The following is a 23,967-nucleotide window of genomic DNA, read 5'->3' on the forward strand; positions in this document are numbered from 1 at the left end:
GGGCGGCCAGCTCTAGGAAGAGTCTTGGTGGTTCCAAACCTTTTCCACTTAAGGCCACTGTGTTCTTGGGGACCTTCAATGCTGCAGAAATGTTTTGGTACCCTTTACCAGATCTGTGCCTCGCCACAATCTTGTCTCGGAGCTCTACGGACAATTACTTCGACCTCATGGCTTGGTTTTTGCTCTGACATGCACTGTCAACTGTGGAACCTTATATAGACAGGTGTGTGCCTTTCCAAATATTGCCCAATCAATTGAAATTACCACAGGTGGACTCCAATCAAGTTGTAGAAACATCTCAAGGATGATCAATGGAAACAGGATGCACCTGAGCTCAATTTCGAGTCTCATAGCAAAGGGTCTAAATACCCATGTAAATAAGGTATTTCTGTTTTTTTTTTACCTGTTTTCATTTTGTTATTATGGGGTATTGTGTGTAGATTGATGAGGAAATTGTTTTATTTAATCAATTTTAGAACAAGGCTGTAACGTAACAAAATGTGGAAAGAGTCAAGGGGTCTGAATATTTTCCGAATGTACTGTATATTGAAAGATATACATACAGTTGAAGTCTGAAGTTTACATACACCTTAGCCAAATACATTTAAACTCAGTTTTTCACAATTCCTGACATTTAATCCTAGTAAAAATTCCCTGTCTTAGGTCAGTTAGGATCACCACTTTATTTTAAGAATGTCAAATGTCAGAATAATAGTAGAGAGAATAATTTATTTCAGCTTTTATTTATTTCATCACATTCCCAGTGGGTCAGAAGTTTACATACACTCAATTAGTATTAGGTAGCATTGCCTTTAAATTGTTTAACTTGGGTCAAATGTTTCAGGTAGCCTTCCACAAGATCCCACAATAAGTTGGGTGAATTTTGGCCCATTCCTCCTGACAGATCTGGTGTAACTCAGTCAGGTTTATAGGCCTCCTTGCTCGCAAACGCCTTTTCAGTTCTGCCCACAAATGTTCTATAGGATTGAGGTCAGGGCTTTGTGATGGCCACTCCAATACCTTGACTTTGTTGTCCTTAAGCCATTTTGCCACAACTTTGGAAGTATGCTTGGGGTCATTGTCCATTTGGAAGACCCATTTGCGACCAAGCTTTAACTTCCTGACTGATGTCTAGAGATGTTGCGTCAATATATCCACATAATTTTCCTTCCTCATGATGCCATCTATTTTGTGAAGTGCACCAGTCCCTCCTGCAGCAAAGCATCTGTAACTTTATCATTCATCATTATTAATTCATGATTATCCGTAGTCATGGTAGCATCCACATTTTTGTAGAAGTGTTCAGAAACATATTCTTATTTACAATAAAAGTGACTCCAAAATGGCACAATATATTATTGACCATACATTTTCTTTTGGGCACAACAAAATCCGAAACAACCAAAACAAATTGTAAATGCATCCAACAAGTTTGTACACTGAACAAAAATATAAACGCAGCATGTAAAGTGTTGGTCCCATGTTTCATGAGCTGAAATAAAAGACCCCAGATATTTTCCAAGCTTATTTCTCTCAAATTGTGTGCACACATTTGTTAACATCCCTGTTAGTGAGTATTTCTCCTTTGCCAAAATAATCCATCCACTTGACAGGTGTGGCATATCAAGAAGCTGATTAAACAGCATGATCATTACACAGGTGCACCTTGTGCTGGGGACAATAAAAGGCCACTCTAAAATGTGCAGTTTTGTCACACAACACAATGCTACAGATGTCTCAAGTTTTGAGGGAGTGTGCAATTGGCATGCAGACTGCAGGAATGTCCACCAGAGCTGTTGCTAGAGAATTGAATGTTTATTTTTCTACCATAAGCCGCGTCCAACGTCGTTTTAGAGAATTTGGCAGTGCGTACAACCGGCCTCACAATCGCAGACCACAAGTATGGCGTTGTGTGGGCGAGCGGTTTGCTGATGTCAACGTTGTGCACAGAGTGCCCCATGGTGGCGGTTGGGTTATGGTATGAGCAGGCTTAAGCTACGGACAATGAACACAATTGCATTTTATCGATGGCAATTTGAATGCACAGAGATACCGTGATGATATCCTGAGGCCCTTCATCTGCCGCCTTCACCTCATGTTTCAGCATGATGCACAGCCCCATGTCGCAAAGATCTGTACACAATTCCTGGAAGCTGAATGTTCCAGTTCTTCCATGGCCTGCATACTCACCAGACATGTCACACATTGAGCATGTTTGGGATGCTCTGGATGGACGAGAACGACAGCGTGTTCCAGTTCCCTCTAATATCCAGCAACTTCGCACAGCCATTGAAGAGGAGTGGGACAACATTCCACAGGCCACAATCAACAGCCTGATCAAATCAAATCAAATTGTATTTGCCACATGCGCCGAATACAACAGGTGTAGACATTACCGTGAAATACTTACTTACAGCCCTTAACCAACAATGCATTTATTTTTTTATAAAAAAGTAAAATAAAACAACAACAAAAAAGTGTTGAGAAAAAAAGAGCAGAAGTAAAATAAAATAACAGTAGGGAGGCTATATACAGTGGGGTACCGGTACAGAGTCAATGTGCGGGGGCACCGGCTAGTTGAGGTAGTTGAGGTAATATGTACTTGTGGGTAGAGTTAAAGTGACTATGCATAAATAATTAACAGAGTATAAAGCGTAAAAAGCGTAAAAAGATTGTTACGGTTCGGCACTGTTGGTCCGGTTCCCGCTTGTTTCCCTGTTCCTTTTTCCCCTGTGTGTGTGTGTGGTCTGTGTCTGTCTCCCCTGCTGTGCAGCCCAGTCAGAGGATCTAGGTCAGGGGCGTGGCCATTCTCTCTCATGCTCCGTTACTTCCAGCTGCGGCTCATTGTCATCAATCAACCAGCAGTTATCTACCCGGGCTGGACACCTCTCCAGCGCCAGTTCGTTCCTACACTACCTGTGATCCCGTCTGTTCCTGCTGCCTGCCTACCTGCCATTCCCACGCCGCAACCTGCTCATCTGTTGTCTGATATCCTCGTCATCCAGCTCTCCGGACTACTGGCTCTCCCCCCACTCAGCTCCTACCCGGTCTGAAGCTATTCCACCCTGAACTGTTTCTCTCTGCCAATTCAAACTGAATAAACGACATCCTAATTCACCCTCTGTTGTCCGTGTGTCCGTCTCTGCACCTGAGTCCCCCACCAAGCCTAATAGAACGAACTGGCCAAACATGGACTCAGCAGAGATGCCACATGAAACAACGGGTGATGGCGTACTACGCGCCCTCCATTCACAGGGAATGTTATTGGGACAACACGACCAACTCATCCGGACTCTTGTGGATAACAACCAGCAGTTGTTGGATCAAGTATCTCATCTCACCTCTCAGGTAGCTAACCTGGTAACACTCACTACCCTTCCTCCCTCTGCTTCTCCTCCGCCTGTTCCTCCTACAGTGGCTCCAGGCTCGGCTTCCGCTCCTGCCCTTCGGGAACCCCCCTACAACCTCACCCGAACCTTTCACCGGGGACCTGAACAAATGCCGTGGTTTCTGCTTCAGTGCCGCTTGGTGTTCCAACAGAAGCCCCTGTCTTTCTCCACGGAATCCTCAAAGGTACATTACGCACTGGGGTTAATGAGGGCAAAGCTTTGATTTGGGCAGAAGCGGCTTGTTCTACTCAGCAGATTGCCAGCCTGTCGTTTGACGATTTTTCCTCTCAATTGAAAGTTGTGTTTGATCACCCGGACCATGCCGGGACCGCCACAAAGAGACTATTGAAGCTACGACAGGGCACGGGTAGCGTGGCTGAATACGCCATTGATTTTTGGACCTTGGCAGCCGATTCCAAGTGGAATGACGAAGCTCTTCAGGGGAGCGTTTGTTAACGGTCTAAGTGACACGATTAAGAATGAACTAGCTGTTCGTGATGAGCCTGCTAACCTTCATGTTCTCGTTTCCCTTGCTAACGAATAGACAACAGGCTACGGGAGAGGAGACAGGAGAGGGCGGTCGGGTCCACACCGCAGCGGATCCCTCCACGGAACTAGACGAGCCCATGCAGCTGGGCCGTGCTCGTCTGTCCCCTGCCGAAAGGAACGGCGCATGCGGGCTGGTGAGTGCATGTCTGTGGGGACCGACTCATTTCCTGGTTAACTGTCCGGTTCGGCCCAAAAGACCAAGCTCGCAGGTAAAAGTGGGCATACTTGCGAGTGCTACACCTGACTCAATGCCCACAGCACCCCGTCTAGTTATCCCAGCTACAGTCCAGTTCAGGAATCTATCTCTCCCACTAGCTGCTCTCATCGACTCTGGTGCTGAGGATAGTTTCCTTGACGTTAACCTGGTCACTCAGGCTGAGATCCCTGTTAAGCCCCTGCCTAAGCCTATAACAGTAACCGCTATTGACGGCCATCAGTTTGCCAACATCACCCATCAAACTGTCCCCGTTTCTCTCATGCTGTCCGGCAATCACAAAGAAACCATCCAGTTTAAAGTAGTCTCCTCCTCGGCCTCCCCCCTTATCCTCGGTTTCCCTTGGCTTAGCATTCACAACCCCCATATTGACTGGCAAAACCACAAAATACACAGTTGGAGCACTCACTGCCATTCTGTTTGCCTTGGGTCGGCTATTCCGCCCTCGGTAGGTTCCCCTGCTTCCCCTGTCAAAACCCCAGATCTCTCTTCAGTCCCTGAGGAGTACCTGGACCTGGCCGAGGTATTCAGTAAATCCAAAGCACTCTCACTACCACCTCATAGGCCATACGCTTGCGCTATTGAGTTACTGCCTGGAGCCCCTTTGCCGTCCAGTCGGCTTTTCAATCTGTCCCGTCCTGAGAGAGAAGCTATGGAAACCTACATAGGCGACTCCCCTAACCTCTGGCATCATTCGTCCCTCATCTTCCGCTGTTGGTGCTGGGTTCTTTTTTGTTGAGAAGAAGGACAAAACATTACGCCCCTGCATTGACTACAGAGGACTTAATAACATCACAGTCAGAAATCGTTACCCCTGCCTCTCATCAACTCAGCATTTGAACCCCCTTCATGGTGCCACCGTGTTTACCAAACTCGACCTACGTAACGCTTACCACCTCGTTAGGATCAGGCCGGGAGACGAATGGAAGACTGGGTTCAATACCCCTCTCGGACACTTTGAATACCTAGTCATGCCATTCGGTCTCACTAACGCCCCAGCAGTGTTTCAGGCCATGGTTAACGATGTGTTGAGGGATTTTCTACACCGTTTTGTGTTTGTCTATTTGGATGACATTCTAATATTCTCTAAGTCACAGGATGAACACGTCTCCCACGTCCGTCTGGTTCTCCAACGCCTCCTGGAGAATAAACTGTATGTGAAAGCAGAAAAATGTGAGTTCCACCGGCAGTCCGTCCCCTTTTTGGGCTTTATTATCGAGCGGGGACAAGTGTCACCAGACCCTGACAAGATCAGAGCGGTTGTGGAGTGGCCCACACCACGTCTCGGAAGCAGCTACAACGCTTCCTGGGCTTCGCCAACTTCTACCGCCGCTTCATCAGGGGGTTTCAGCCGAGTGGTTGCCCCCTGACCAAGCTCACCTCCCCTAAGGTGCCATTCCTGTGGACGCCTGAGGCCGGAGTCAGCTGTGAGTACATTGAAGGAACTGTTCACCACCTCACCTGTTCTTATTCATCCAGACACTAGTTTGCAGTTTATTGTGGAAGTGGACGCCTCTGATTCGGGGGTGGGGGCAGTCCTGTCACAACGTTCCCCCCACGGACCAGAAGCTCCATCCTGTGGCCTTTTTCTCCAGGAGATTGACCCCTGCTGAGAAGAACTACGGCGTGGGTAACCGGGAGTTGCTTGCTGTCAAGTTGGCGTTGGAGGAGTGGAGGCACTGGCTGGACGGAGCAGAGCAACCCTTCATAGTCTGGACAGACCACAAGAACCTGGCTTACATCCAGTCATCCAAGAGGCTGAACTCCCGCCAGGCCAGATGGGCTCTGTTCTTCAGCAGGTTCAAGTTTATTTTAACATATCGTCCTGGCACACGTAATGTCAAGCCTGATGCTCTCTCTCGCCAGTTTACAGACAATGAAGACTTCAGCAATCCTGAACCTGTTCTGCCCGCTTCCTGTTTGGTGGCGGCTGTTCACTGGGAAATCGAGTCCCTCGTCCGATCGGCACAAGAGTTGGAACCTGGACCGGCCGATGGCCCCCCGACCTTCTCTATGTTCCCGCAGCCGTGCGGCCGCAAGTGCTCAACTGGATCCACACCTCACGATTCTCCTGCCACCCTGGTATGAACCGTACACTGTCGCTACTTAAGAGGCACTTTTGGTGGCCATCCGCCGAGGCTGACGTCCGGGAGTACGTGGCGGCCTGTTCCATCTGTGCCCAAAATAAGGCTTCCCACAGGGCTCCTTCGGGCCTGCTGCGGCCTCTCCCAGTCCCGAGTCGTCCTTGGTCTCACGTGGCCTTGGACTTCGTCACTGGACTTCCTATGTCTGAGGGTAATGACACCATACTCACCATCGTGGACAGATTCTCTAAATCTGCCCATTTTGTTGCATTACCAAAATTACCGTCTGCCAGTGAGACAGCCGACCTCTTTGTCCTACATGTATTCCGTCCCCATGGAATCCCCTGTGGACATAGTGTCCGATAGAGGTCCACAGTTCATTTCTCGGGTATGGAAGGAGTTTTGTTCGGCTCTGGGTGCCTCTGTCAGTCTCTCATCAGGTTTCCATCCCCAGTCCAATGGCCAGACTGAGAGGACCAATCAGGACCTGGAGGCTGCTCTACGCTGTGTGACATCCCAGAACCCGTCCACCTGGGCCAAACATCTCCCGTGGGTCGAATATGCCCACAATTCCCTCACCTCATCTGCCACCGGCCTCTCACCTTTGAGGCGGCTTTGGGGTACCAACCGCCATTGTTCCCGTCTCAAGAAAGGGAGTTAGCCGTCCCGTCAGTTCAGGATAACCTTCCGTCGCTGCCGCAAGGTGTGGGTGGACACCCGTGAGGCCCTTCTACGGACAGCAGAGCGTAACAAGAGGGTGGCGGACAGGCACAGGGTAGTCGCTCCCCAGTTCCAGCCTGGTCAGCGAGTCTGGCTCTCCTCCAGCAACATCCCCCTGCGCACTGACTCCCGTAGCTGTCGCCCGGTATTTGGGTCCTTTCGAGATCGACTCCATCATCAACCCCTTCGGCTGTTCGGTTGAAGCTTCCCCAGGCCATGAGAGTCCATCCTACATTTCACGTGTCCCAGCTGAAGCTGGTCTCCTCCAGCCCTTTGTGTCCGCCTGTGGATCCCCCTCCGCCACCGCGTTTATAGACGACCATCCAGCCTACACGGTGCGGAGACTGCTGGACGTCCGGAGGCGTGGTAGAGGGCTTCAGTACCTGGTGGACTGGGAGGGATACGGTCCCGAGGAGAGGTCCTGGATTCCCGACGATTTATACTGGATCCGCAGCTGGTGGCTGACTTCCATAGGGACCACCCTGACAAGCCGGGTGGGTGCGCGGGTGGCGCCCGTTGAGGGGGGTACTGTTACGGTTCGGCACTGTTGGTCCGGTTCCCGCTTGTTTCCCTGTTCCTTTTTCCCCTGTGTGTGTGTGTGGTCTGTGTCTGTCTCCCCCTGCTGTGCAGCCCAGTCAGAGGATCTAGGTCAGGGCGTGGCCATTCTCTCTCATGCTCCGTTACTTCCAGCTGCGGCTCATTGTCATCAATCAACCAGCAGTTATCTACCCGGGCTGGACACCTCTCCAGCGCCAGTTCGTTCCTACACTACCTGTGATCCCGTCTGTTCCTGCTGCCTGCCTACCTGCCTATTCCACCCTGAACTGTTTCTCTCTGCCAATTCACGCTGAATAAACGACATCCTAATTCACCCTCTGTTGTCCGTGTGTCCGTCTCTGCACCTGAGTCCCCCACCAAGCCTAATAAAGATGGGGTGGGGTGGGCAGTGTAAAAAGTCTGGGTAGCCATGATTAGCTGTTCAGGAGTCTTATGGCTTGGGGGTAGAAGCTGTTGAGAAGCCACGGCCGGCTCGCTCAATAGGCAGGATCAGGCGGCCGCCTACGGCAGCAGATTGACGAGGGCGGCATTTTCTGAGCTAAACTGCCGATAACTCTTGGAGGCGCAACAACTTCTCGGCTGCAGATATAATGATGTCCAGCTTCTTGGACTTCTTGGACACTTGTGCAGTACAATTAATAACTGTGGCTATAAATGCTACAAAATCCACCTTATTCACAATAAGTGTATCCAGATCACTTGATTGACGTATAACATTTGCAACTGCTTGTGATGCATCCACCGCCATATCTTCTTCAGAACTGTGGCCTCTTGCCCCTTCAACTCTCTTCACCACCTCCACATAGGAGATTTGCTGTACAGCCCTGATCCTTGACACCTCAAGCTCTTTCACCCTAACAGGGCACTCAGGGAATGTGGAAATATGATCCCCACCACAGTTGCAACATTTTACATTCACAGACTCTTCAATAACATATTCCTTCCGTCTGCAAACACTTGACACATGGCCAAACTTTTTACACTTTTGCACGAACACTCTTACGGTGTATCTTATATATCCCAACTTTACATAGGGTGGTAAATACTCATCAAACATCAACAATAGCCCTCCCAAGTGGCGCAGTGGTCTAAGGCAGCTGTGCTAGCTGTGCCACGCCACTAGAGATCCGGGTTTGAGTCCAGGCTCTGTTGCAGCCGGCCGCGACCGGGAGACCCATGGGGCGGTGCACAATTGGCCCAGCGTCACCCTCCCGAGTGGCGCAGTGGTCTAAGGCAGTGCTAGCCATGCCACTAGAGGGCCTGGTTCGAGTCCAGGCTCTGTTGCAGCCGGCCGTGACCGGGAAACCCATGGGGCGGTGCACAATTGGTCCAGGTTAGGGGAGGGTTTGGCCGGCAGCGATGTTCTTGTCCCATTGCGCACTAGCGACTCCTGTGGTGGGCCGGGTGCAGTGCACACTGACACGGTCGCCAGGAGTATGGCGTTTCCTCCGACACATTGGTGCGGCTGGTTAAGCGGGCATTGTGTCAAGAAGCAGTGCAGCTCGGTTGGGTTGTGTTTCGAACTTCGCCTCTCCCGTGTCCGTACAGGAGTTGCAGCGATGGGACAAGACTGTAACTACCAATTGGATACTGCGAAAAAGGGGTTAAAAATAAAAACATAAATAATAAAGATACACTTTTCTCCTTTTTCCCATTCTCCATACGGGTCAAGTGACGTGTATGAACTACTCCTGGAATTTTTATCCTAAGACATTGATTATCAATGTCCAACGGGACACTAGAGATAACAGCTTTTACCGGTGCCCTGCTCCGAAAATCAAAGCTCCAACGAGCACCCAAAAAACGTACTTCAACAAGCACCGATTCATCAGACTCATTTTCCACAACAATTTTAGCACTTTTTGTTCCATTCTTGGACTTCACTGTTCGCTCAATATAGTAGCCTAACCTATGTGCGCGTTGTGCCTTTTCCTTTTCAATGATGATTACATTTTTTGATTGCACTTCGACTCACGTTGTTTGAGCACCCTCCACTTCTTTCCATTATCAATATTTATTTACAGACAATGTAGTAAACTACAGTCTAATCATATTTAAGTTAATTTCATATGTAAGTTAACTGCCACGTGATTCTTCGCCCATGTAGGCAGCCTACTCTATTTAAATGAGACCACACATACTAGGCCCAACTAGGAGAGGTAGGCTACTGAAGTTGAAGCAGCGAATTCTGAGTGTGTGAATAATGCGAGAAATATGTGCTTTTACAATAGGTAGGCTAACGCATACAAAGCAGAAAGAGGACCGTTTCCAAGTAATCTGTGGGACAACAAAAATTAAAGAGTTTCATTACAAAGTCATCTGTCTGACCACCCGCTCCTGCCCGCAGAACGTGCCGCAATGATCTCTGTCTGGACCCGCAGGTCCCTTGGGAATGCAGCCCTCTAGTGCACAGTCAGTACACAACACTATGCTCAACATGTCTTAGCCGGATCAGATGGTGACAGGGCCACACAGCCAGGGAAGACCAGTCTACGGAGCTCAGGTGAAGTTTGCAGTATATTAACAATATCAGTGAATGATACAAAGTTCCATCTTGAATTGATGGGTAGACCTACAGTAGCTACTGGACATCAGCTTAAACTTAAAGCTACAGTCTGGGATCTGGGAATAATGGTAATTTCAATTATTGAACCATTGATTCTATTCTTGGATAAAATTATGTATAAATGTAAACCAAGGTAATTCTTTGTCATGCCTCATTTTAGGAGGATCAGATGGTGACAGGGGTCTCAGCAGGGTCAAGCAGCCAGGGAAGACTAGTCTGTGACGGAGCTGAGGTGAATTTTTGCAGATACAACACTTTATTCTCTCTGTGCGGCAAACACTGGACATGCCAGATGCTATTTTATGGCAGTCTGATACAAACTGTATCAAAGGTTGATAGAGTCTTTTCCCAATTACACAAAACATGTAAAACAAAAAATGTGAGGAAAACCTGGTAGAAGCTATTGATGATGATGAACGGATACAGATATGTTTGAATGCCCAGTCATGTTCATATCATCTCAGACATAAATTACTGCAGTTTAAGACCATCCATAGAATGTACTATATGCCAGTGAAACTGAATTACATGCACTCAGAAATGAAATTCCTTTGCTGGAGGTGTAAAACACAAAAAGGGACATATTTGCATATGTTATGGTCTTGTGAAGGCCGGCTGAATTCTGGCAAAGAGTATGTTATTTTATCTCAGCATGTCTTCAGATTCTCCCTTCTCCCTATTTTTGTTTGCTTGGAAATGTTGATACTGGAGACTGTTATCAGAAGAAACTGTGTAACCAAGCATTTACAGCTGCTAAGAAATGTATTGCCATTAATTGGAAGGTTGGTTATCCTCCCACAATGTCAAGTTATGTATCACTAGTTTTGATTTATTATCAGATTAAGTGTATACGGGGCAACATTCATAAGTTCTGGATGCCTTATATGGAATACAGTACGACTAAAGGAGTCTGTATTGAAAACATGCCCACGTCAGGGGAGATACAGTGCCTTCGGAAAGTATTCAGACCCCTTGACTTTTTCCACATTTTGTTATGTTACAGCCTTGTTCTAAAATGGATTCACTAAAAATCTACACACAATACCACATAATGACAAAGCGAAAAAAGGTTTTTAGAAAGTTTATCAAATGTAATAAAATTAAAAACAGAAATACCTTTTTTACATAAGTATTCAGACCCTTTGCTATGAGACTCGAAATTGAGCTCAGGTGCATCCTGTTTCTATTGATCATCCTTGAGATGTTTCTGCAACTTGATTGGAGTCCACCTGTGATAAATTCAATTGATTGGACATGATTTGGAAAGGTACACACCTGTCTATATAAGACGGGGCGACCCAACTATATTGTGTGCAAGTAAAAATAGATTAATTATATGGAGGATTTGCTCTTTCTGTGTGTTAATGTATATTTGAGGTATATGTGTTTTTGTTTCGTTTTTTTAAACCTTTCCCTTGGGAACTTAACAAATTCAAGGTGTGAACTGGGAAGGAACTTATGTTGGGAGAGAGTTTACTTATTGACTAGACTGGTGGGGGTCAGGAGTGCAGGCGGCTCGGGCTGGCTGGTCGGTCTGGCTGAAATTTGATATAGAGGATGTCTTAATAAAGACAATCAAAAGTCTTTATATTTTTTCAAGAGTTGTTCATTTGTTAGGCTATTGGTTAAAGGTGCAACACAATATTTATTATTGAATTACCTAGTTCAGTCTTATTAATCACTTAAACATATTTAATAATGATCTTTTACCTAGCTTCTAAAAACCAAAGTGGCACCCCTGGATTAGGGCCTAATGAAATTATTTCAATTGATTGACTTCCTTATATGAACTGTAACATTTACATTACATTTTAGTCATTTAGCAGACGCTCTTATACAGAGCGACTTACAGTTAGTGAATGCATACATGTTTGTTTTTTTGTACTCCTCAAGGACACAAGATGGCTTTCCATACAAAGGCAGTTCTTTTTTATTATTATTATATATATATGTATTATTTTTTTTGTAACTCAGTAAAATCTTTGAAATTGTTGCATGTTGCTTTTATATTTTTGTTCAGTATAAATGATATAGCGAGCAACAAATACAAGCACATAACGAAATGCTCCCGAGTGGCGCAGTGGTCTAAGGCACTACATCGCAGTGCTAGCTGTGCCACTAGAGATCCTGGTTCGAATCCAGGCTCTGCTGTAGCTGGCCGCAACCGGGAGACAATGGGGCGGCGCACAATTGGCCCAGCGTAGTCCAGGGTAGGGGAGGGAATGGCCGGCAGGGAGGTAGCTCAGTTGGTAGAGCATGGCGTTTGCAACGCCAGGGTTGTGGGTTCGATTCCCACGGGGGGCCAGTATGAAAAGAATAATAATAATAATAATAATAGAAAAATACAAAAAACAAATACAAAAGAATAATGTATGCACTAACTGTAAGTCGCTCTGGATAAGAGCGTCTGCTAAATAATGTAAATGTGCTACCGTTTTTCAGACTCGTTTCACGCGATTCTCGATTCGACTATACTAGTTCCGGATGTGGGCGGAACAGCTGTTTAAGACACGAATACGTATTTCCACTTTCCTTTAGCTAGCGGCTAGCTAGCAGGCCAGAAAAAACTGGTCGGATATTCAGATTATATTCAAGGACTTGTAACTGATCTTTAAAGGTGATCAAGTTAAAGTTCAGTCGCTGGAAGCTAAGGTGGGTAAAGATATTTTATCGGCCTGACATTGCGAGAGACTGATCATCCTCACCTCATCTGCGTTGCCAGACAGTTGAGGATAACCAAGAATGATAACTGTTGTTAGCTAGCCAGCTAACGTTAGCGTTGAAACCTCTGCTGTACCATAGGCTGGTAGCTAACTATCTGTGCTAATGCTCAGCTTGCCAGATAAAATGACAAGCTCATTAGCCGTAGTTAGTTACCTAAGTAGGCACTTTCAGAGTGGTGATCCTCATTATACCTGCCACTTTCTGATCTGACAAACCGTAGATAGCTAACTAGGTATTTAGTCTGTGTAAATCAATTCTACTTCGCTTGCATAACACAGTGTAAACGTGTCCAAACAATGTCTTTCATCTTTTTTTCCACGTTTCAATGTTGTGACTAAGTATTAGCTAACAAGCTAACGTTACATCTTGCAGCTGGAGATGGATAACATTTAGTAGTCCTCCGCATTGGAAGATACCTTTCTGTTGTTCCAGCCCAACAAATCTGGGCTATGTGCAAGGCACCATAAGACTCCAAGAGGACACTAACAGGTGGTTTAAAACATGGACCAGGGTGTTGCCGACAGTCCTGTTATCCTTGTCATCAAGGCACCCAACCAGAAGTATGATGACCAGACCATTAACTGCTTCCTGAACTGGACAGTGGAGAAACTAAAAACCCATATCTCACATGTATATCCCAGTAAACCGGTGAGTAGGCTCTGGTTTACATACAGTGAGATTAGTCTCAGTTTTCATTTCCCTTGAGGTCTGTTAAGATCAATTATGTATATAAACCCTGGATTGCTGATGCTATGTATTGGCCAATGAGAAGCTTCGAAGCCACCGGTCGGCCATATTGGCACTCCCCAGAAGAAGCAGTCCTCATGTTTCAATTAAATGTTTCAAGGACAGAATTACATGTATTTAAATATATATATATAATAATTGTAGTGGGGACAGTAACATTAGTACTTTATAGAAATTATATATTTTTATGTTTAGCTCACATAATATAATTTAAAAGTATGCATCAAGGTGTCTAACAAAATAAACGTGGCAAAAACAAATGTAGACATTAATACATGTACTATTACCAGTGGGAATGAGATTTTTAAACCCATCACAGCATCCAAAGGAATGTCAAAACACACCTTGGCAAACTACTCTAGGGGAAAAAGAGAGGTGGGAGGAGGAGAAAGCAATGAAGAAAGGTTGTGCTAAGCATATATTTGAAAATAGTATTGGCTTGAAAGTGTGTAGATATGATGTCAGGCTGGAAGGAGGGCAGTGAGATTACTTTGTTCTCCCCTATAATCTGATTTAATTACGGTTCCTGCTCAGTAATCATTGTAAACACTGAACACTTAACAGCACTCTTGTCTAGTAATCAGTCTGTTGTCTGTTCTCCAACTTCTCTGGTTAGTGTCATCGATCTCATTACTGTTTACCATAATAGTTTTAACCAGGTGACGGAGCCTTAACAAAAACAGTCTGTTGAAAACATACGATTTTGGTTTAGATTTCAGCATTACTGTAGGACTGACATCACAAGAATTGCAATGTATACTCAAAAATGGCAAGCTACCACTGGCGCTGTCATTACCCTACTACAGCTACTATGTCTAGCCTAATCCTTGGTTTCCTAACTCCTGTCAATCCGATTAACTAAACTGCCCTATGTACAGTGCCTTCAGAAAGTATTCACACCTGTTATTTTCCCACATTTTGTTGTGTTACTGCTTGATTTTAAAATGGATTAAATTGAGATTTTGTCACTAGCCTGCACACAATACCCCACAATGTCAAAGTGGAATTATGTTTAGGGAATTTTTTACAAATGAATAAAAAATGAAAAGCTTAAATAAGTACAGGAGTACAAATGTGCTTAACAAGTCACATAATAAGTTGCATGGACTCACTCTGTGTGCAATAATAGTGTTTAACATGATTTTTGAATGACTACCTCATCTTACAATTATCTGTAAGGTTTTTCCAGGATAAAAAAATAAACTAAATGGAGCTAAGCATAGGCAAAATCCTAGTGGAAAACCTGGTTGTCTGCATTCCACCAGGCATTGGGAGATGAATTCACCTTTCAGCAGGACAATAACCTAAAACACAAGGGCAAATCTACGCTGGAGTTGCTTACCGAGAAGACAGTGAATGTTCCTGAGTGGCCGAGTTACAGTTTTGACTTAAATCTACTTGAAGATCTATGGCAAGACCTGAAAATTGTGTCTAGCAATGATCAACATCCAATTTGACGGAGCTTGAAGAATTTCACTGCCAAAGGTGTGAATGCTTATGTAAATGGTGATTTCTGTGTTTTATTTTCAATACATTTGCAAAAATGTCTAAAAACATGTTTTCACTTTGTCATTATGAATTCAGGCTGTAACACAACAAAATGTGAAATAAGTCAAGGGATATGCATACTTTCTGAAGGCACTGTAGCTAGTGGTGTGGGCCTTTCCAGTTACCTTAGGATCAACCGTTTGATCTTGTGATCTCCAACTGCCCTTTGTCTAACATGCTGACTAGACCGGTGAATGTTAATTTTGTCCATCCACACCAGACGCGATCAGGACACGCAGGTTGAAATATTGAAACGAACTCTGAACCAACTATATTAATTTGGGGACAGGTCTAAACACATGCAACATTCATGGCCATTTAGCTAGCTTGCTGTTGCTAGCTAATTTGTCCTGGGATATAAACAGTGGGTTGTTATTTTACCTGAAATGAACAAGGTCCTTTTTTTCTTTGTAGAATTTTGACCCATTATGAGTCACACAAAATCGTGTGTTCTCTACTCTGACAATTAATCCACAGATAAAAGGGGAAACCTAGTTGGTTTCTAGTAATCTCTCCTTCAGTCTTCTGTGGACTTTATATGGCGGTTGGCAACCAACTTTAAGGTGTATTACCACCACCAACTGGACTGGAGTGTGCACCTCAGTTCATCTTTCAATCACCCATGTGGGTATATGCTCATAAAAACCAATGAGGAGATGGGAGAGGCGGGACTTGCAGCGCATCAAGCGTAAAAAATAGAACCAAGTTCTATTTTAGCACCTGGCTACGCAGACTTGTGAGCAGTTTGGATGAAATGATTGAATAACATGGATGTATACATTTATTTTGCAGCGCACATAACGCGAGCGGTGTGGTCAGCATGTAAGGCTAGTCTCGCGTTGCCATCCTTCCAAGTCTCATCCGTCACAGTCTGGGAGCTGAGGCTAGTCTAAGCTATTCTATTTATTTAAATCACTACTACTTATATGTTCTTATGAAATGTAAGAAAGTGAAAGGCAATCTTCACCGGACCCAAAGTGAAGGAAAGCGAAAGGAAAACCCCTGTTTTCAGGGGTTATCAAATCAATTAATTAAATGTACTTTATAAAGCCCTTTTTACAACAGCAGTTGTCAAAAAGTGCTTTACAGATGCCCAGCCTAAAACCCCAAAGAGCAAGTAATGCAGAGACCGAAGCACAGTGGCTAGGAAAAACTTGATAGAAGGCAGGAACCTAGGAAGAAACCTAGAAAGGAACCAGGCTCCGAAGGGTGGCCAGTCCTCTTCTGGCTGTGCTGAGTAGAGATTTAAGAGTAGATGTGGCCATTAAGGCCAGATCGTTTTCAAGACTGTCATAGATGACCAGCAGGGTCAGATAATAAATCAGCTGTTCTATGTCCTCAACTGTCTGATTTTTATTGCAGAGCTTCAAAGACCAGAGGCTGGTGTATTCTGGGAAGCTCCTCTTGGATCACTTAATACTGAAAGATGTGCTCAGAAAGGTCTGTATGCTGCATTCATTTTCTTATCTTTCATCTTCACATAGATATTCTGTTCAGAGATTACGGCAATGTATGCATTCATCCTAGATCTCATTCTTAAAGTCAAGCTGATTCCTCTGATTGTACTTTGTCAACGCAATAGTGTGGCTGTCCTTGCTAATGGCCACGGATGACTCTTACAGCAGGATGAGTACCACATGGTCCACCTGGTGTGTGCATCACGCACGCCTCCTGGTTCCCCCAAGCTCCATAGCAGCCACAGTAACAAGGCCCCTGGAGTCCCCTCTACAAGCTTCACAGTGAGTTACCCTTATGCATGCATCACCCATCATACTGCTCTGTTCATTGCCACTCATTTCAACATCCCAGCACACCTAGGGCTAGCCTGAGTCTGTTTGTGCTATCATGCCAACACCTTGTCACTCATTGTCATGCCAAAAATGGCTTGACAATGAGCTATGGAGTTGGCAAGAGCACAAACAGATCTGGGACCAGGCTAACCTAGGCCTACTCTCTATTGTAATCCATACAGCTCCTGATGAATGAAAAGTTTGTTAAGTAGAGTTAGAGAAGTAAAATAATCAACTTATTTGTTTGTTTTCTCAGACGGGTCAGAGCCCCAGTCTCCCCTCCCATAGCCAAGATGGCCAATCAACCTCCACAGTAGAGAGCTCTGATGGGCTGAGACATCGCACAGGCCCCGCCCCTAACCATGCAGCACACCCTGCCTTTATGATAGAGTAAGTCCTTATACACCAACCTCTCAATTATAACAGGGTTAGTTCTGGCCACATGTTATGATTGGCCAAGAGGTGTACTACTGTTTAGAGTTCTCACTTCCTTTTTTTTTTTTTTATTTAACCAGGTAAGCCAGTTGAGAACAAGTTCTCATTTACAACTGCGACCTGGCCAAGATAAAGCAAAGCAGTGCGATAAAAACAACAACACAGAGTTACATATGGGGTAAACAAAACATAAAGTCAAAAATACAACAGAAAATATATATACAGTGTGTGCGACTGTAGTAAGTTATGGAGGTAAGGCAATAAATAGGCCATAGTGCAAAATAGTTACAATTTAGTATTAACACTGGAATGATAGATGTGCAAAAGATGATGTGCAAATAGAGATACAGGGGTGCAAATTAGCAAAATTAAATAATATGGGGATGAGGTAGTTGGGTGGGCTAATATCAGAAAGGCTGTGTACAGGTGCAGTGATCGGTAAGCTGCTTTGACAACTGACGCTTAAAGTTAGTGAGGGAGATAAGTCTCCAGCTTCAGAGATTTTTGCAGTTCGTTCCAGTCATTGGCAGCAGAGAACTGGAAGGAATGGCGGCCAAAGGAGGTGTTGGCTTTGGGGATGACCAATGAGATATACCTGCTGGAGCGCAGACTACGGGTGGGTGTTGCTATGGTGACCAGCGAGCTAAGATAAGACGGGGATTTGCCTAGCAGTGATTTATAGATGACCTGGAGCCAGTGGGTTTGGCGACGAATATGTAGTGAGGGCCAGCCAACGAGCGTACAGGTCACAATGGTGGGTAGTATATGGGGCTTTGGTGACAAAACGGATGGCACTGTGATAGACTACATCCAATTTGCTGAGTAGAGTGTTGGAGGCTATTTGGTAAATGACATCGCCGAAGTCAAGGATCGGTAGGATAGTCAGTTTTACGAGGGCATGTTTGGCAGCATGAGTGAAGGAGGCTTTGTTGCGAAATAGGAAGTCGATTCTAGATCTAACTTTTGATTGGAGATGCTTAATGTGAGTCTGGAAGGAGAGTTTACAGTCTAACCAGGCACCTAGGTATTTGTAGTTGTCCACATACTCTATGTCAGACCCGCCGAGAGTAGTGATTCTAGTCGGGTGCGCGGGTGCAAGCAGCGTTCGGTTGAAGAGCATGCATTTAGTTTTACTAGTGTTTAAGAGCAGTTGGAGGCAACGGAAGGAGTGTTGTATGGCGTTGAAGCTTGTTTGGAGGTTTATTAACAGTGTCCAATGAAGGGCCAGATGTATACAAAATGGTGTCGTCCGCATAGAGGTGGATCCGAGCACCAGCAGCAAGAGCGACATCATTGATATACACAGAGAATAGAGTCGGCCCGAGAATTGAACCCTGTGGCACCCCCATAGAGACGGCCAGAGATCCAGACAACAGGCCCTCCGATTTGACACATTCAACTCTATCTGAGAAGTAGTTGGTGAACCAGGTGAGGCAGTCATTAGAGAAACCAAGGCTATTTAGTCTGCCAATAAGAATGCGGTGGTTGACAGAGTCGAAAGCCTTGGCCAGGTCGATGAAGACGGCTGCGCAGTACTGTCTTTTATCGATCGCGTTTATAATATCGTTTAGGACCTTGAGCGTGGCTGAGGTGCACCCATGACCAGCTCGGAAACCGGATTGCATAGCGGAGAAGGTACGGTGGAATTCGAAATGGTCGGTGATCTGTTTGTTAACTTGGCTTTCAAATACTTTCGAAAGGCAGGGCAGGATGGATATAGGTCCATAACAGTTTGGATCTAGAGTGTCACCCCCAATCTCTGGGGATCTCAGACGTTACGAAAGAGAGGTTGAACAGGCTAGTAATAGGGGTTGCGACAATTTCGGCGGCTAATTTTAGAAAGAAAGGGTCCAGATTGTCTAGCCCAGCTGATTTGTAGGGGTCCAGATTTTTCAGCTCTTTCAGAACATCAGCTGTCTGAATTTGTGTGAAGGAGAAGCGGGGGGGGGCATGGGCAAGTTGCAGCGGAGGGTGCAGAGCTGGTGGCCGGGGTAGTGGTAGCCAGGTGGAAAGCATGGCCAGCCGTAGCAAAATGCTTGTTGAAATTCTCGATTATTGTAGATTTATCGGTGGTGACAGTGTTTCCTAGCCTCAGTGCAGTGGGCAGTTGAGAGGAGGTGCTCTTATTTTCCATGGACTTTACAGTGTCCCAAAACTTTTTGGAGTTAGTGCTACAGGATGCAAATTTCTGTTTGAAAAAGTTAGCCTTTGCTTTCCTAACTGATTGTGTATATTGGTTCCTGACTTCCCTAAAAAGTTGCATATCGCGGGGGCTGTTCGATGCTAATGCAGTACGCCACAGGATGTTTTTGTGCTGGTCAAGGGCAGTCAAGTCTGAGGAGAACCAGGGGCTATATCTGTTCTTAGTTCTGAATTTTTTGAATGGGGCATGCTTATTTAAGATTGAGAGGAAAGCATTTTTAAAGAACAACCAGGCATCCTCTACTGACGGAATGAGGTCAATATCCATCCAGGATACCCGGGCCAGGTCAATTAGAAAGGCCTGCTCGCTAAAGTGTTTTAGGGAGCGTTTGACAGTGATGAGGGGTGGTCGTTTGATCGCGGACCCATTACGGACGCAGGCAATAAGGCAGTGATCGCTGAGATCCTGGTTGAAGACAGCAGAGGTGTATTTAGAGGGTTAATTTGTCAGGATGATATCTATGAGGGTGCCCATGTTTACAGATTTAGGGTTGTACCTGGTAGGTTCGTTGATCATTTGTGTGAGATTGAGGGCATCTAGTTTAGATTGTAGGTTGGCCGGGGTGTTAAGCATATCCCAGTTTAGGTCACCAAGCAGTACGAACTCTGAGGATAGATGGGGGGCAATCAGTTCACATATGGTGTCCAGGGCACAGCTCGGGGCTGAGGGGGGTCTGTAGCAAGCAGCAACAGTGAGAGACTTATTTCTGGAATGGTGGATTTTTAGAAGTAGAAGCTCAAACTGTTTGGGCACAGACCTGGATAGTATAATAGAGCTCTGCAGGCTATCTCTACAGTAGATTGCAACCCCACCCCCTTTGGCAGTTCTATCGAGACGGAAAATGTTGTAGTTGGGGATGGAAATTTCAGAATTTTTGGTGGCCTTCCTAAGCCAGGATTTAGACACTGCTAGAACATCAGGGTTGGCGGAGTGTACTAACGCAGTGAATAACTCAAACTTAGGGAGGAGGCTTTGGATGTTAACGTGCAAGAAACCAAGGCTTTTACGATTACAGAAGACAACAAATGATAACGCCTGGGGAGTAGGAGTGATACTGGGGGCTACAGGCCCTGGGTTAACCTCTACATCACCAGAGGAACAGAGGAGGAGTAGAATAAGGATATGGCTAAAGGCTTTAAGTACTGGTCTTCTAGTATGTTGGGTACAGAGAAAAAAAGGGGCAGGTTTCCGGGCGTTGTAGAATAGATTCAGGGCATTATGTACAGAAAAGGATATGGAAGGATATGAGTACAGTGGAGGTAAACCTAACCGTTGGGTAACGATGAAAGAGATGGCATCACTGGAGGCACCGATTGAGTCGGTCTCCGCGTGTATTGGGGGTGGGACAAAGGAGCGATCTAAGGCAGGGCTGGGGGATCTACAGTGAAATAGTACAATAAGAAATAACCGAAACAGCAATAAGCAAGGCATATTGACATGGGAGAGAGGCATAAAGCAATCACAGGTGTAATTCGAGAGAGCTAAGACAGCAGCTGGTAATGGCGACAAAGTTTGGGCTGAGGCTAAACATAAACAGGATGCGGTACCGTAAAAAGGAACAGTCCAGCAGGCATCAGCTGTATAGCTGAGTTATCATAAGGTCTGGTGAACAGCAATAGGATAGTTCGGAGGTAGTTCGGGGGCTGCTATAGCACTAGCGAGCAAGAGGCCACGGCTAGCGTGTGCTAGCGGGCCGGGGCTAGCAGATGGATCTTCGTGGTCGATGTCGTAACGGGAAGCCTGTTGTAACCACATCAGACGATTTCGTCGGCAGACCAGTCGTGTTGGATCGGCGGGGCTCCGTGTCAACACTAGGAGGTCCCGTCCGGTTGACAGAGCGGTAGATAGCCGGGAGATGGGCCTGGCTCAAGGCTAACTCAGGGCTGATTAGCCAACCACAAACGTCCATTTGGTTGCAGCTAGCTGGTAGCGATGAATCCGGTGTTAAAGGTCCAGTGATTCAGTGATTCCGGCAGAAAAACCGATATGTTCAGGGTCGATTACGCGCTGTGCAGACTGCAGACTGGCCGAAATAATAGTCCAGGCTAGAGCTGGCTGGCTGGTAGGTAGTGCAGGCCACGGCTACGGACAATGGTGAAGACCGCTAACGGTGGCTAATAGCAAGTAGCTAGTTAGCTGGCTAATTTCAGCCAGAGGTTCTGGATAAAAAATTTATGAAGAAACAACAGAATCCGTTCCACATTGGGTGAGGCGGGTTGCAGGAAGGTATATTTAGTTAAAGGATGGAAAGTGAGATTGAGAAATATATACGAAAAAGACAAAAAAAACAAAAAACTGGCTATTTACATAAGGACACTCAGAAAACACGACCGCACTGCTATGCCGTCTTGGGGAGTAATAGATTAGTGTTTGTATGTGTTAATTGTTCTACTGGTAATGCCAAACCGTTTACCCATAGCTGTGTACTTCTATTGCAGCTACATGTGGAACCAGTTCCCTCCACAGCAACACCCTCCCAACAACATGCCAGCCTACCCTGGCATACAGTACAATCCCATGACGCTGCTGTGGTGGCAGCAGGTGTACGCCCGGCAATACTACATGCACTAGTAAGTCTGCTGTCTCACAACTGTGTGACAATATGCTCAATTACCCTTGCTGTGTCATGCAATTATTCTCCTTTCTCTGTCTCGCCCTTCAGTCTGATGTTGGCTGCCTCGTCTCACCACCTCAGGCCTGACCTGCTCTCGGCCCAGCCCGGCCAATCAGATCCTCAGAACCTGCCTCCCGCTGAGGAGCGCCGTGGCGAGCCCGACATCCAGATGAATGCCCAAGGAGGGGAGGCGCATTTGAACGAGGAGGAGCAGAACCATGATTGGCTGGACTGGGTGTACACGGTGTCACGCGTTGCCATCTTGCTCAGCATTGTCTACTTCTACTCCTCCTTTAGCCGCTTTGTCATGGTGATGGGCGCAATGTTGTTGCTATACCTGTGAGTATTCCCCTGCACCCTCTCAACTTAAAACTATGTGTCCCTGCTAACGGTGACATAGACTGATCCCAGATCTGTATGTGCTGTCTTGCCAATATCCATAGTGATAGCTATACAGCTCTGGGATCAGGCTAGAGACATTCAATATATTTGTAGAAATTGTGTAAATGGAAAATGAGATTGTTCTGAATCCTTTAAATTAACCCTATACCTTTCTATCTGGGTCTTCTTGGGTCTTTGACCCAACAAATGTGTTGTGAACGGTCACCCATTATGTATCACAGGTTTTGTCAATGGCTGTTTCTCTGTGTTTACATTAGGCACCAAGCAGGGTGGTTCCCCTTTACCCTGGAGAATGAATTTCAGAACCATGGGGATGGGCCCCACCAGGATGAGATGGAGGCCGACCTTCATCATGACCTCCAAGAGATGGTAGGTCATCTTTAACCTCTGACCATTAACCTCTAGTTTAAGTGCTTCTGAATGTCAGGACAGATAACTCCTTGAATGATGCAGTAATTTAATTTGTAATAGCACTGATGAATGATTTATGTAATTCTTGTCTGGTAACTTAATATGGTATTGCTATGGTGAATGATTACAATTGCACTGATGCATGTAGCAAATGTGTCTTTCGATGGAAAGAGTTTGTTGGAAATGTTAGAGGAAAGAATGTATCCAGTATTCCAGTTTATCTGTGCAATGGCTAATTTACGTGTTGCCATTTTTGGCCTACACAGGAGCGGGTGATGGATGAAGGCTTGGGGGACGACGATGGGGACAGTGGAGAGGAAGGACTGCAGGATCCCAATGGTATTCCTCATGCTGGCTTTTTCTCTACGACTTGGTCTTTTATTGTCACGTTCTTCATGTCTCTCATACCGGAGGGGCCACCCAATGCTGCCAACTGAGCCATGGGAAAATGGCACTACTGACTGGATTGAATGGCACTACTGACTGGACTGAATACACTATTTTAGTATGCCCAGCGAGTTCACCCCTCTCTACCGGATCACAGGGCACTACAGAAGAACTGAATGGTCACTCAGCCACACAGACAAAAAGGCTTTGAACAGGTTTTGAAGTGAACAACTGAATGACGCTTTGGGGAAAAAAGGACATCATTTGAAACCTTCAAAATCATGAGATCTAAATATTCTTCAGAACAATCTTCTGTCATTGTAGAATATGAAAGTATGACTTGAAAGTTGTTATAAGAAGACAGAGAGCATTGATCCCTGTGATATTATGTTTAATACCCATAAACCTATTTCCGAGTGAAATAATGAATCAAGTATGTAATGTCGGTATAAATGCAATATTTGTTCAATTGTAAATCTGTGTAATATTGTATTTAATATAAACTTGTAGGACTGGCTTGATTCAATCAATCAGTTTTAAAGACCCTACCCTAAATCCTATTCATTGTGTTATATTTGGCGCGTAATGTGAACTTCAGTTCAGATGGAACCTCACGTTCGTTTGTT

The 23,967-nt window shown here is 45.6% G+C and overlaps 1 protein-coding gene across 2 annotated transcripts; it reads left to right on the forward strand.

Annotated features, from left to right (window-relative positions):
- Positions 1 to 12,575: 12,575 nt before the first annotated feature.
- Positions 12,576 to 23,867, forward strand: LOC121586332 (homocysteine-responsive endoplasmic reticulum-resident ubiquitin-like domain member 2 protein). Of its 2 annotated transcripts, none has more exons than XM_041902945.1 (9): positions 12,576 to 12,732; positions 13,177 to 13,452; positions 16,462 to 16,539; positions 16,722 to 16,838; positions 17,146 to 17,279; positions 21,966 to 22,097; positions 22,190 to 22,480; positions 22,801 to 22,912; positions 23,221 to 23,867. In XM_041902945.1, the coding sequence occupies exons 2-9, from the start codon at positions 13,306 to 13,308 to the stop codon at positions 23,389 to 23,391; spliced, it is 1,182 nt and encodes a 393-aa protein (XP_041758879.1). In that variant the 5' UTR covers positions 12,576 to 12,732; positions 13,177 to 13,305; the 3' UTR covers positions 23,392 to 23,867. The 2 variants fall into 2 exon arrangements, with proteins under 2 accessions (XP_041758879.1, XP_041758880.1); XM_041902946.1 differs by having other exon boundaries at positions 13,237 to 13,452.
- Positions 23,868 to 23,967: the final 100 nt, after the last annotated feature.

The sequence above is a fragment of the Coregonus clupeaformis genome, chromosome 17 (assembly GCF_020615455.1).
Source record: "Coregonus clupeaformis isolate EN_2021a chromosome 17, ASM2061545v1, whole genome shotgun sequence".
NCBI classification, from domain to species: Eukaryota; Metazoa; Chordata; class Actinopteri; order Salmoniformes; family Salmonidae; genus Coregonus; species Coregonus clupeaformis.

Excerpts from the sequence above, each read along its gene's own strand:
- LOC121586332 (XM_041902945.1), top strand. The coding sequence starts at position 13,306 with ATGGACCAGGGTGTTGCCGACAGTCCTGTTATCCTTGTCATCAAGGCA. Across the intron at positions 16,839-17,145 it reads TCCCCTCTACAAGCTTCACA|ACGGGTCAGAGCCCCAGTCT; the intron begins GTGAGTTACCCT and ends TTGTTTTCTCAG. Across the intron at positions 22,481-22,800 it reads GCAATGTTGTTGCTATACCT|GCACCAAGCAGGGTGGTTCC; the intron begins GTGAGTATTCCC and ends TGTTTACATTAG.